Raw genomic sequence first — 11,796 nt, 5'->3', positions numbered from 1 at the left:
CAAGGCATTTGTTTTCTCTGCACATGTAGCACCGACTCACTGTGGTGGATCGGGAGCGGTTTGCACAAAATTACAAGTTTAGAAAATAAAAACTCTTTCTGGGGTAAAACATGTTATTGCTTTCATACAGGACGTCTTGTACATCGGAAGAGCGTGACAGTTGCGGTAACGCAGCAGGCCTTAACGATGTGGGAAAGAACTAAAACTGGGCAGATGACAGAAAATATTGTTTGCTATAGTCGCCCTCAGCAACACTTAAAAGAAAGTAACGTCCTCCGGGACTATTTTGCCCCCAAACAAGTGTTCCTTGCGTTTTCTTTGAAAATTCTGCGCTCGCTACTTTCTATCAAGAATGCCATGTCCCGCTGATAACGCGCGTGCCGTTCGTGAACAGGAACTACCGGGCGCACAACGTTATAAAATAAACGGCACGCGATATAGTTTGGGAGCAAGCCCCAAATGGCATAAACATTTAAAGTGAAGTAGAAGCCACGAAACATGGCGAATCCACGGCCGCCATTGCCGAAGTGGGTGGCCGCCATGGAGGGTGGCTGCCCTGTCTCGTTTAACTATAGTGCTGGCGTCACGAAAGGGTCCAGTAAATTTGCCAGCAGATATACTGTTATGCAATGGGCGCACACATCTTCAAAACATTGCGGCGATATTGTAAAGGAGGTACGTTGCTGCTAGTCGTTCTACTGCTACTGAGGCGCGCATGAAAAGAAATTTAAAAAACAAAAATGGCTGCTTTGACAACACCACGCGTGCACCGAGGGACGAAACCTAGCCTCTGCGTTATCATTGGCCTAAAACAGGCACGTGTGAGTAACTATCCGCCCCCTAGAGGGAAATCTCTGAATGTCGGCATCCATTTTGGATTTCATCTCCGTTTGAGTATGGAAAAGAAATGTTGTGTCAAGAATTGCCGCACTAACTCAGGAAAAAATACCAAGGACATTTTATTCTTCAACTTTCCGAAAGCTCAGAATCAAAGGAAAGAGTGGGAAAAAGCCATAAACGTGAGATGTTTTAAATCTAATAATGCCACACTGCTGTGCTCCCGCCACTTCCTTGAAAACAACTTTCACGCGATTCGCGGTCGATCAGTGTTGAAAAAAAATGCAGTGCCATCGTTGGAATTAAATCCAAAGCCCGTGAAGGCATCGTTGTGTGTAAAGAAGCAACTGGGTGAGTGAATTTCACATTTTTAAATCCAGTCATACCGTGTTGTATTACTTTAGTGGTTGCGTAAACCTAGCGGTGCTTTTATTCTTTCTCCTACTTCCCATGCTAAGCAAAAGAGACGAAAAAGGGAGAGAAAAAGAATTTGGAAAAGAGCACCATACCAAACCAAAAGAGTAAGTTCTTTCAGTCACATTTTCACACGCAACGTTTCTGTGCGCTTAAACAAGCTTTAGGCGGCGATGTGCAGTGCACCTCGGGGTTCCGTTAGCGATGTATAGCAACTCTACATAAAGCTTCTGCTTTTTTTCACACAGCAGCACCGTGTGAAGCAAAAGAGACGAAAGCGGTAGAGAAAAAGAGTAAGTGCCTTCAGTCACATTTACACGCGAAGTTGCTATCCGCTTACCGTGTATTTAGGCGGCGATGTTCAGTGCACCTCAGGGTTCCGCGCGCAGGTGCTAACTGGTGTAGGATTTAGCGTTTGCGATAACAGATACATAGCAGTTTTGACTAAAGGTTCTGCTCTTCCTCACAGCTGTCCGGTGTTAGTTGCCCACGCGTTGTTGAGCACACTCAACACGGTTTCAGCGGGAAGCTTGTTCGTGCTTGTTTTCCAAATGTTTGTTGTCTGTTGCATTCGCACATCTGGTGGCACTGTTAGGGAGAGGGGGGGGGAAATAAAAGAGCAGAAAAATGATTTAGCGTTTTACTGGTATTTAGACGAAACCTCCGAAGTCGTGGAGAGATAAAGTACTATATAGTGAACGTTCGAGCGGATAAGAGAAGTGTCAGCGGTAAATGCGCCTTATTCTGTTATACATGCGTACGACGACTTAAAAAAAGAAATGTGGCTCTGAATATTTCATTGTAGTTGAACGGCAAATAAGAAACGTGAGCTGCATATACCTCGCGCTGCTCTCAATGAGCATCCTAACATGTGCTGCTAGCGCGTCACCTGTACTGACGGCGATCGCACTGGCGAAACACTGTTCGCATGCGGGAGCGAAGAATGTTAACGATTCATTTTTGCCTCCGACACTATAACATCGCATGCAGTGATCTTTAATGGGTCCTTACGTCTCCAAAGAGCAGTACTAAAGGTTTTGTTTCAAGGGAAACATCTGAATAATCTGCTTGAAAAATAAACAATGAAAACATTTGCATGTTTACTGATCATGCAGTGAGAATGCCGTGCAAGTTCGTAAGACTGCAGTCATTCAGCAGTATTAGATAAAAATGCATTCCCCCCTATTTTGCCTCAAGTATAATACTAGATATGCATGCCTCCTGCTGGGTATATTACTTTGCTTCTGTGTTGCCTGTTGCATGGGAATATCAAACCATTACGTTGCACTTGAGTCTGTCTGTGTCAGGTTTGTTGGTTCATGCAATCAAACTTGTTGAATCAAACTTGTTGCTTAACATTAAGGATCACTTTCTTGCCAGTGAGTAGTTTTTTTTTTTTTTTTCAGACTTGTCAAAATGTTTAGTTTGCCAGCAACCAGTTGCTTTCATGTACGAGTTTCTCACCGACGCTCACGCCCACAGAGCATTTGCCTTGAAGAAATTCATCTGTGGTCACTGCCTCCATGAGTTTGAGAGCTTCAGCGACATGATGTCGCATGTCACTAGCATTGGATCGGCTAAGGAGTATGTGCCTGACAGAAGTGAAGTAGCACCAGTTCCTCGAATGGCTCCACGTCGAGAGTATCCTTGTCCACAGTGCAATGCTGTCTTTGGAACCACTATGGCAAGACTCTATCACGAAGTTACTCATACTGCTGTAAGTGAGGAAGATTTCTGCAAGCAGCTGAAGCTCAAGGCAAATGTTGTGGATGCATATGAGGAGAGTACTACCAATAGACGTGAGAAGACTGCTGCCAGGAAGCCACTACTAGCGGGGAGACGACGTAAGATTCTTGCTGCTGATCCATCTGAAATCTGTTTTGATGAACCACAAGAGAAAAGAAAATCTCAGTCTCCTGAGCATGAACAAGAAACAAAAAAGCTGTGCAGGGCAAACACCCCAACTGGTAGAAAGCAGTTGAATACCCTCAGTTCGTTATCACCGCAGAGGAAACAGGAGCTTGTGTCAATAGTTTACTGTAATTGGTGTGAACAGAAATTCATGAGCCTAAGGCTTTTGGACAAGCACTACTGGTCTCAGCACCCAAACATGGACATCCCTTTGGACCTTGCTTTCGAGGTGGGCAGTGGGGATGTGACACCCAGACTGACACCGTGCTCGGCATGTGCTAAACGGACTGCATGTGTAAAAGCCATACAAAAATTGCTTGATGAAGCTGTAACTGATGTTGATACAATACCCTGAGATTGCCACTGTGCTCTTATTTTTAAATAGCATTGAAAAAATGTCAGGCTGGTGGAAAGAGGAGCAACTTTGTCATAATTGCATTGCTCATTACTCTGGTTGTCTGTTGCTTGTCTCCTTGACTTAGCTGCCCTTTCTGTGCAAGTTCTGTGCGCGGCCAGTTTACACTCACTGAACCTGTATCACAGCAGCAACAGCAGTGAAGTGTGTGTCTGGGCATCCTGCCAGCTTATGTCCTCTAATCTAAAAAAAACGGCCACAGTAAAATGGCTAATGTTGTTGGTGCTTGTAAAGCTGGATTTGTTTGTTGTGACATGTAGAAGGCTGTGAGGGTTCAACATAATGAACTGTGGAGTGTTGAATCTTCATCGAAAAGTGCAATGACAGAAAGCTCTTCCAAATGCTGCAGATGTGGTATTGAAGATGTCACACATTTGAATTACGAATTGCTTGTCAAAACACCGCACCTCACACAAGTTTGTGCGGAACTTGCATGTGTTGGTCTGTATGTGTTGTCCAGTGTATATTTATGCAAGACTGAGGGCATTATTATAGTTTCTTTGTTTTGTGCTTTGAAGTAGTACAAAATTGCAGCCATATATGTGCAAATTGCAGATTTTTCAGTTTCATAAAAATTTTGCTCTAGTGTTTGACTTGGATAAAGCATATTGCCATGCATACTATTTTGCTCACATTCCCTCTTTTTGCGATGGAAGGCTAAATTACTGTATGCATCACAATGCTCACTTTGCAAGTACATATTAGGCTGATATTTAGGTAAGCAGACAAGTCACATAGGAGGTTTTATGTGCAAAGTGCTGCTGTTCTAAGCAATCATTGGAACAGTTGTTTGCAATCTTGCAATCTTGCAATCTGCAAAAGTGAATGGTGAAACAAAGGGAAGGCACAACACACCGAGGGGGGAAAAAAGTAAGGAAATGGGGAGGTTAGCCAGTGTTTACACCAGCTTGTTACTTTTTACTGGGAAAATGGGTAAAGGGCTTGAAAGTTGATAGAAAAAAAGAAGAGATAAAAAGAGAAAGGAGGTGTGCACACAAAGGCAATGAAATGTGCTACAATTATTAGTTGACCACACACTCCGCTAGTCTTCAAGTGGTGAAGCAATGCTTTCAAAGCCTTCTGTGTTGAACATGGTCTGGACCAGTGCCCGAGGATTCTCTCCTTCGTCAATAAGTGATTGTTCAGTTTGTCGAGCACAGTCGAGAGCGCTTTTCTAGCCAGTCATAGAGGAGATGCCTAATTGTCTCCTCACAGCCGCAGCTGCCATAAACAAGGTTGTCAGCCATTCTGATGCTATGAATAGGCATTCATGAATGCACAACTTCGTTATCAGTCATATGCCTGTCATCTGAAAGAAGCAACATTTATGCATTCCATTTCTGGTGGAATCCTAATAGTGCCCTGGTTAGTGTGATGGACATTGTAATCATTTGCGTTCCGGTGAGATCAGAATAGTATGCAGTTGAAAGCACTAAATCTTTTACTTAAGTTTCTTGTACAAGTGTGCAAGGTTAAATTGTGTGCACCCACTGCAATAAGCAACTGTCCACAGAATACAGATGAATGAAGTGAAGCTGTATTTAGATTATGTCTGTGAAATGTGCAGCTATGAAGTAATTACTACTTTTGATGTCCAGGGAAATTGTCCTTAGCGTTATGTGTTATTGTTGGAGCATGACCCTGTGTTTTAGTGAAACTTGTAGGCCAAAATCCTTAATGTTTTAATGTTAGGTAAACATTACATCTTCAGTTGACAGAAGGAAGCTTTGTACATTCTTATTTAACACTACCCATAGCTACTGGGTGAAGTATTGAAATGTTTTTATCCTCAAGGAGATTTCATTCCAGTTGGTTTTGAATCCAGTTCTGAGCAGTTATCTCCTGTATTGGAGAATGATGGCAGCACTGCATTCTTACACTTCACTCATGTGATTGCTGAGCTGGCATTTCCTAATAAAATGGAAGTAAATATGTGCCCATTGTATTGTATAGTTGGACTTGATGGTTGCAGAGACCCACAACCCTGCACTTATGCATTTGACTGCAGGGTGTCTACCAACCGGGAAAACCGGGAATTCTCAGGGATTTTGAATAGTCTGGAAATACTCAGGGAAAACTCGGAATTTTCGCTTCTATCAGGGAAAATTTGCTGTAATTTCATCGAAAGGGAACGAAGGTCGCGATAACGCTAGCTGGCTCGAGTAAAACGGAGAGGAATCGTAACGAATCATAGCCGTGTCGACGGCTGGAGGAGTTGCCATTGTACAGTCAACAACCGACTTCAGGACGTCCGACGGCTTCGCGGCACCACCAGGCCAATGTATAAGAACGTCGGAAATTTCGGACGCAAGAACCTTTCGCTGTCCGATTGTCCCTACTTTTTGCCGTGACCGCAGGTCCGAAACGGCATTAGTCAAAGCCAACACCTTCGATTTTGAGTATCTCGCCGCCTCGAACCGGCCACGCAGATCCGCTGGCAGCCGTAGTCATGGATCACCGCAGAAACGCCAATCGTAGCTGCTTCGACGCTCGCTTTACGTTTCTTGCCGTTTGGTGCCGTGTTTTTTATTGAAAGGATTCGCCGCTGTCAGCAGTGGCACCGACTCCGCCTTTCTGCTACTGGCGATTGGCCTCGGAGCTCGGAAAGCACAATGCGTTGCATAATACCGGGTCCCGAAAGTCAGCTTTGCCTCATTACAGAAATGTTGCGCGGTGAAGCATAAGCGTGGGAAGGGGCAATTGTTACGGGAAACAGTACGCATTCCTTAATTATACACGCGTGCAGCCGCCACATCCTGTCACAGTACGAGCACTGATATGCCTAATAAGGGTACTGGCAGTCCTTCAGAGTTTTTTCGGATGTGTCTGTGGCAATTTTGAGCCCTCAACATCAGCAAAAGGCATGCATTCAATTTTTTGTCATCCTTCCTTTTTCGGAATGCCCGGTTTTTCAGACGTTTTCGCGGCCCCTAGGGAGTGCTAAAAATTGGACGTTGACTGTACAACTAACCAAGAGGATACTTCAAGTGGTCCGTGGCGAAAACGCGCGGTGGAAGGACAGCGAGAACAGGAAGCACCTACGCATTGAGGAATGAACGGGAAAGGAAGCGTGCCGCCACCTCTTTGAAGGAGCTTGAGCACAAAAAAAACAAACTGTTGGCTGACTCTGTGAGATACAGGTTTTCCTCATCCAAACCAAAATAATTTTTTTTTTAGATCAGTGAAGTGCAACACTGAGGCATTGTGCGGGGCTGAGAGTATGTCAGGACAGTTGTGGTTGACTTAATTACCAGCTGTTGAGAGAGAATCTCATTTGTGACAAAGTTCGGGCCTCATACCAATGAGCTTGCTGTCAGTTGATAGAAATAGTTAATATTCGAAAATATTTCATTCGGTATGCATCTCCTTCTTATTCGTATTTGAGAATGTGCAACTCGATTTGCAGTGGGTTTTACCATTATTTTCGAAGGTATTTTATTCACTGTATAGTCTACTAAACCTTTATTCCTTCTGTTTTCTTTTTTGAATAGAATAAGCGCTACTCCTTATTATTCAAACTGGATTAAGTAATTTTTATTTTTTAACATGCTTACAAGAGAGTGGTAGCATTGGGCAACATAGTGTGAGCCTGTCTCGACGTAAAACAAAGTTCTGTTTCACTCAGGGAATTTTGCAAAAGCACTCAGGGAAAACCTGGGAAACTTGGGGAATTCGGAAATGTCAACTTGGTAGACACCCTTGGCTGCAAGGTCGTAGCGGTACACTGCTATTTTGATGTTTATGGTGTTCCTTTTATTTTTCACAATTCTTGTTGTTTGTTCCGTACATTACCCTTGCCGTGAAGCAAAGCTGTCTGGCAGGTGTCTATTGAAAGTTGTGCACAAGACAACATAATGCAACACTGTTCATTCCAGTCAAGCAAGTTTTGTAACCAAAGGTGCTCATAACTTCTTGCAAGCAAAAAGTATGTTTCTAGTGTAATTGCGTGATTTGAAGTGTGAGAACAGAACAGGCACTGGGAGATGAGCACTAACTTCGCATAGTTAGAACATGTCTATGTCTGTCCTCCCATGCTTAACTTGTTCATGCACTTCAAGTCTAGTAATTACGGAATGCCAACTAGCCTGCTCCCAAGCCTTGGTCAATTGCATCTCTGAGTATACTCATTCTTCTCTAAGGTGTTATTTTTTTGTCGCTTATGTAGGAAGGCCACTGACAAAATTGCACAGCTGCATTGAGCAATAGCGCAACTAATACTCCAGTCAGACGGGCAAATTTAGTGACACTGAGCAAGTGCGCTTCACCACAGCTAGTGTCACTTTGGTGGTGTGCCACTACACGGTGAAGGACTACAGTGTCAGTGGGTGAGTCAGTCTGTGCATCATATACTTGTTATTTTAGGCAATATATTTGCAAAACAACATAGGCTGGCATTGCACACATTTGAGCGATGTGCTTGTTAGGAAGTGTTGAGAGTGGTGAAGCATTGGTGGTTTATTTTGCAAATGACACGGGGACATTTACAACATTTGAAGTAGTGGAAAAAACATTTTCTCTGCTCTGCAATAAGTGTTATATTAGTTTTGAACTGCTTCTATCAAGGCTACACACTTCAACGCAGCGAAAGCGAGCTTGATGAACACACTCGCTGGTGACAGCATTCTACAGCAAGTGTCACTAAACCTTTCCATGCGGCAACCTGCAAATTACAGTAACGGCAAAGTGCACTTGACACTAAATTTACATGTCTTGACAGAAGTGTAGTACGAATAAAGGATTTACAAAAGTTGGAAAAACTGAAGTAGCAAGCTGCTGTCTGTTATGTACATACAGATTAATGTGAATTGGCAAATCACTGGCCATACCATGGGCAAATTTCAATGCAATTCAGAGAGAAGCACCTAAATTGTGCTGGGACTTGCAGACTAGGAGCTTCTTTCCAGGTGGGGTAGGGGGATTGGTGATGATTCAAAAAATTAGCGTAAGGCACATTTTTTCACTTTGATGTAAAAATGGGTTCTCATTATCGGCATGTAGCTAAGTGAAAACAAATTGTTGCAGAATGACAATATAAAAACAATGCATCACTAAGTAGTTTCATTTTGTAAACAATGTGAAGAAATGTTTTGTGTATTGGAGGTATGTACCTTTTGTGTTAGACCTTGCGTATGTTTTAACAGCAAGTTTTACTGGTGGGCATGAATTTCCGATAGGGAATTCGCTGCTAAACAGGAACATTTTTTTTTTATATGTACTGTATATACTGCTCACAGAATGCTCCAATGAGTACTCGGGCCATGTTCAGTGGTGCAAACCAAAATTCTGAGGTAGTTTCTTTTACAACCAATGTAGCAGCAGCTTTTGTTGTGCTGGCAAATGCTATGTTTCTTTTGAAGCAGTTCAGTGATCGACTTTTGCGATACAAAAGCATAAAAATATCCGCAATTCTGCATTGCAGCTGCCTTTTTTGTTTTACAGTGTTATGTATTGTAGTCATTTATATGATGTGATTTGGTAGCTGAAATGTAGCCGCTGCACTGAAACAGTTTGAAAAGCCACATTTGTCCACTTAGCGAATGCTGCGTGTTCAGGGGTTTCCTACAGTTGAGACGAATGCAAGCGCTGTAGTTGTTTATTATTTTTTTTTACATTGGGATTTATATTAGGTGAGCTACTTATTGAGTGCTGCCGTTTTTACCCGTTCAACTTGCTATTAAATTAATTTTTCATGCTGTGGAGTTTAATTAGAGTCGTGAATTTCACACATAAGTGGTGTTAGCGTAAAATGTTTAATGGCCAATACATGGGTGTTATTTGTGCTCTCTTGAAAGTAATCGATTGTGCTACGGCTGCTGAAATTAACAAGGGCCTCTCACCAGGTTTAGACATTGCAAAGAGACAAGCATGGTACATAGATCACGTGGTGGTACTTGTGCCTCTGTGCACTTTCTCTCAAGGAAGTCCCTGCTTCTAGCCAGAGAGTCTTTAACATGCACAAATGCCTCTGCATAAGATGCACTGCCTGCAACTCCACCCACAGTCACTGGTAGCATGGTAACACCTACTCCCTGCTCCAATAACTAATTTGAAAAGTACTTTTTGGTAAAATTCTCCCTAGATAGTGCCTTACAACTTCCAAGTGGGGCTTGGTGAGAGGCAGAGAAGGATGTTACATCAAATGTGACTCCAAGAGAGCTTTGCAAATTTCTTATAATTTGCATGTTTTTATTAATATTCCTCATTCATGTCAAGATTTAATTAAAATTATTAGGAAACTTTGAAATTGTAAAGTTTTATATCTATCCATCTTTGCACTTTAGTAAAAGAACATCTAAAAAAAATAATCCAATTAGAATGTTGAAACTTCTGTCACAAAGTGAGCATTTGACTGAACTAAAACAGCAACATTCACATTGTCATTCATTTAAAGAACTGCCATGGTGGCTAGAGCATTGTGCTGCTAAACCTGATGGCATATGCCCTCAGGCTTAACTATGTGGCCTGGTGAGAAGCCCTTTGAAGGGCTCCTCACCAGGCCGCATAGCAAATTATTATGGTTATATGCTGGAAGTTGTTATGTGCCCTCTAAGGAGCGTTCTGCCACAAGTATTCTGCCGCAAAGATAGAAGTATTTAAAGTGCCACGAACCCATGATTTTAGAAGGTGAGCATCACAGCCAACATAGACACTCTCTCCACTTGCCCGGTCTAGCCTCTTCAAACGAAATTCCTCCTCTGCATTCACCCATACTGGAGCCAGAGGATCGTGTGGTGAACATGCCACAGACCCCCCCCCCCCTCTCTCTCTCTCTCTCTCTCTCTCTCTCTCTCTCTCTCTCTCTCTCTCTCTCTCTCTCTCTCTCTCTCTCTCTCTCTCTCTCTCTCTCGTTTTTGTTGGGTGGTGCACCTCCGGTGATGGTCTCACACGTATGCTGATGCATTTCTCTTGTTTTATGCACTCTGCATGAGAACACCTGAGTAGCAGTATTAGTCAGTCCCACAATCGTGCACACTGAGGCAAACGGAAGAGGATGAACATGATCATGCTGGAACACGGTAGGAAATTACATTGTTTTGTTCTCTGTGCACATGACTGCACAACATGGGAGCAAGCAGACGAAATGGAAGTACATCTCTCTTGCTATAGTACGAAGTAAAACAAAAACATGTAGACATTTGGTCTGTATGTTTTATTTCTCTAAACTTTAGTTCGTCTAATGAAGCAACAGATTAAACAAATAACTGATGTTGCATTGAATAATTTTTGAAGTCTCGTGTCACTATGAGTGATGTCACAGCACTGCGATACACGTAGGCGCACTTGCACAATTGATGTAGACTCTCCAGCTGGGAGTGCAGCGCCCGCGTGAAGAATGGGCAAACAGCATTTGGTTTGAAATTTAAGCTCTTTTTGTGATGCATAGTGATGTAATGCCTAGCAGACACGATCATTAGCGTGCATTCTATGTTCTGTTACAGGGATGTTAGGAGTATATAAAGACTGTATTTACAATATATATATACAGGATGAGTCAACGTAGACAAGATGGCTGACCGCCAACAACACGCAGCAGCCAGCGTCTCGCAATCTTCTTCTTCCTCTGTCTTCTTTTATCCTTCTGTAACAGGACCGCCGGGTGGTAAAGCACCGTCTCGGCGCATGGTAGGCGAAGAATTGCGAATGAACTATGGCTTCAGCCGCGAAACGTGCACGACGTCAACTGGCATCAGACCTGAGGATGCATCAAACTGTAGCGGTGCAATCTCGTAGTTTACGTTGTTAACTTGACGTAGGATGTAGTGAGAGAGAAGCTTCTGGGAGAGGCCAACCCGACAACATGGTGACCAAAGGAGCACCTGGCGCGAACTTAACATTGCGATGGCACCGGTCATAACACTGTTTTTGTATATACTGCGAGGCTAATAAACAAGATCGGGCGACTTGATGTGCCATGTGAGCGCAATCGATGACTTCACGAGCATACTCAATTGCAACATGTGGCACAGAAGGGAGGATGGTGTCAAACGGCAATGCGGGGTCGCGACCATACAAAAAATAAAAGGGTGAATATCCTGCGGCGTCATGTCGGGACGAGTTATACGCGAACGTCACCCAGCGTAGCCCAGCGTGGTGTCCCAGTCACGGTGATCGTTGGAGACGTACATCGACAGCATCTCTGTGATTGTTTGGTTGAGTCATTCCATAAGACCCTTCGTTTGTGGGTGGTAGGCGGTGGACAGCTTGTGCTCAGTGGCACA

General features: G+C 43.3%; 1 protein-coding gene across 3 annotated transcripts; it reads left to right on the top strand.

Annotated features, from left to right (window-relative positions):
• The first annotated feature begins 54 nt into the window (after positions 1 to 54).
• Positions 55 to 9,270, top strand: LOC142571519 (uncharacterized). 3 transcript variants are annotated; one of them, XM_075679944.1, is made up of 4 exons: positions 470 to 1,188; positions 1,296 to 1,358; positions 1,503 to 1,544; positions 2,658 to 9,270. In XM_075679944.1, exons 1-4 carry the CDS (start codon positions 741 to 743, stop codon positions 3,515 to 3,517), a joined length of 1,413 nt encoding a protein of 470 aa, XP_075536059.1. In that variant the 5' UTR covers positions 470 to 740; the 3' UTR covers positions 3,518 to 9,270. The 3 variants fall into 3 exon arrangements, with proteins under 3 accessions (XP_075536060.1, XP_075536059.1, XP_075536058.1); XM_075679943.1 differs by having other exon boundaries at positions 472 to 1,188; positions 1,500 to 1,544; XM_075679945.1 differs by lacking the exon at positions 1,503 to 1,544 and having other exon boundaries at positions 55 to 1,188.
• The last annotated feature ends 2,526 nt before the right edge of the window (positions 9,271 to 11,796 follow it).

Source organism: Dermacentor variabilis, chromosome 2 (assembly GCF_050947875.1).
Source record: "Dermacentor variabilis isolate Ectoservices chromosome 2, ASM5094787v1, whole genome shotgun sequence".
Taxonomy (NCBI): domain Eukaryota; kingdom Metazoa; phylum Arthropoda; class Arachnida; order Ixodida; family Ixodidae; genus Dermacentor; species Dermacentor variabilis.
This window is presented reverse-complemented; position numbering and strand designations above follow the sequence as displayed.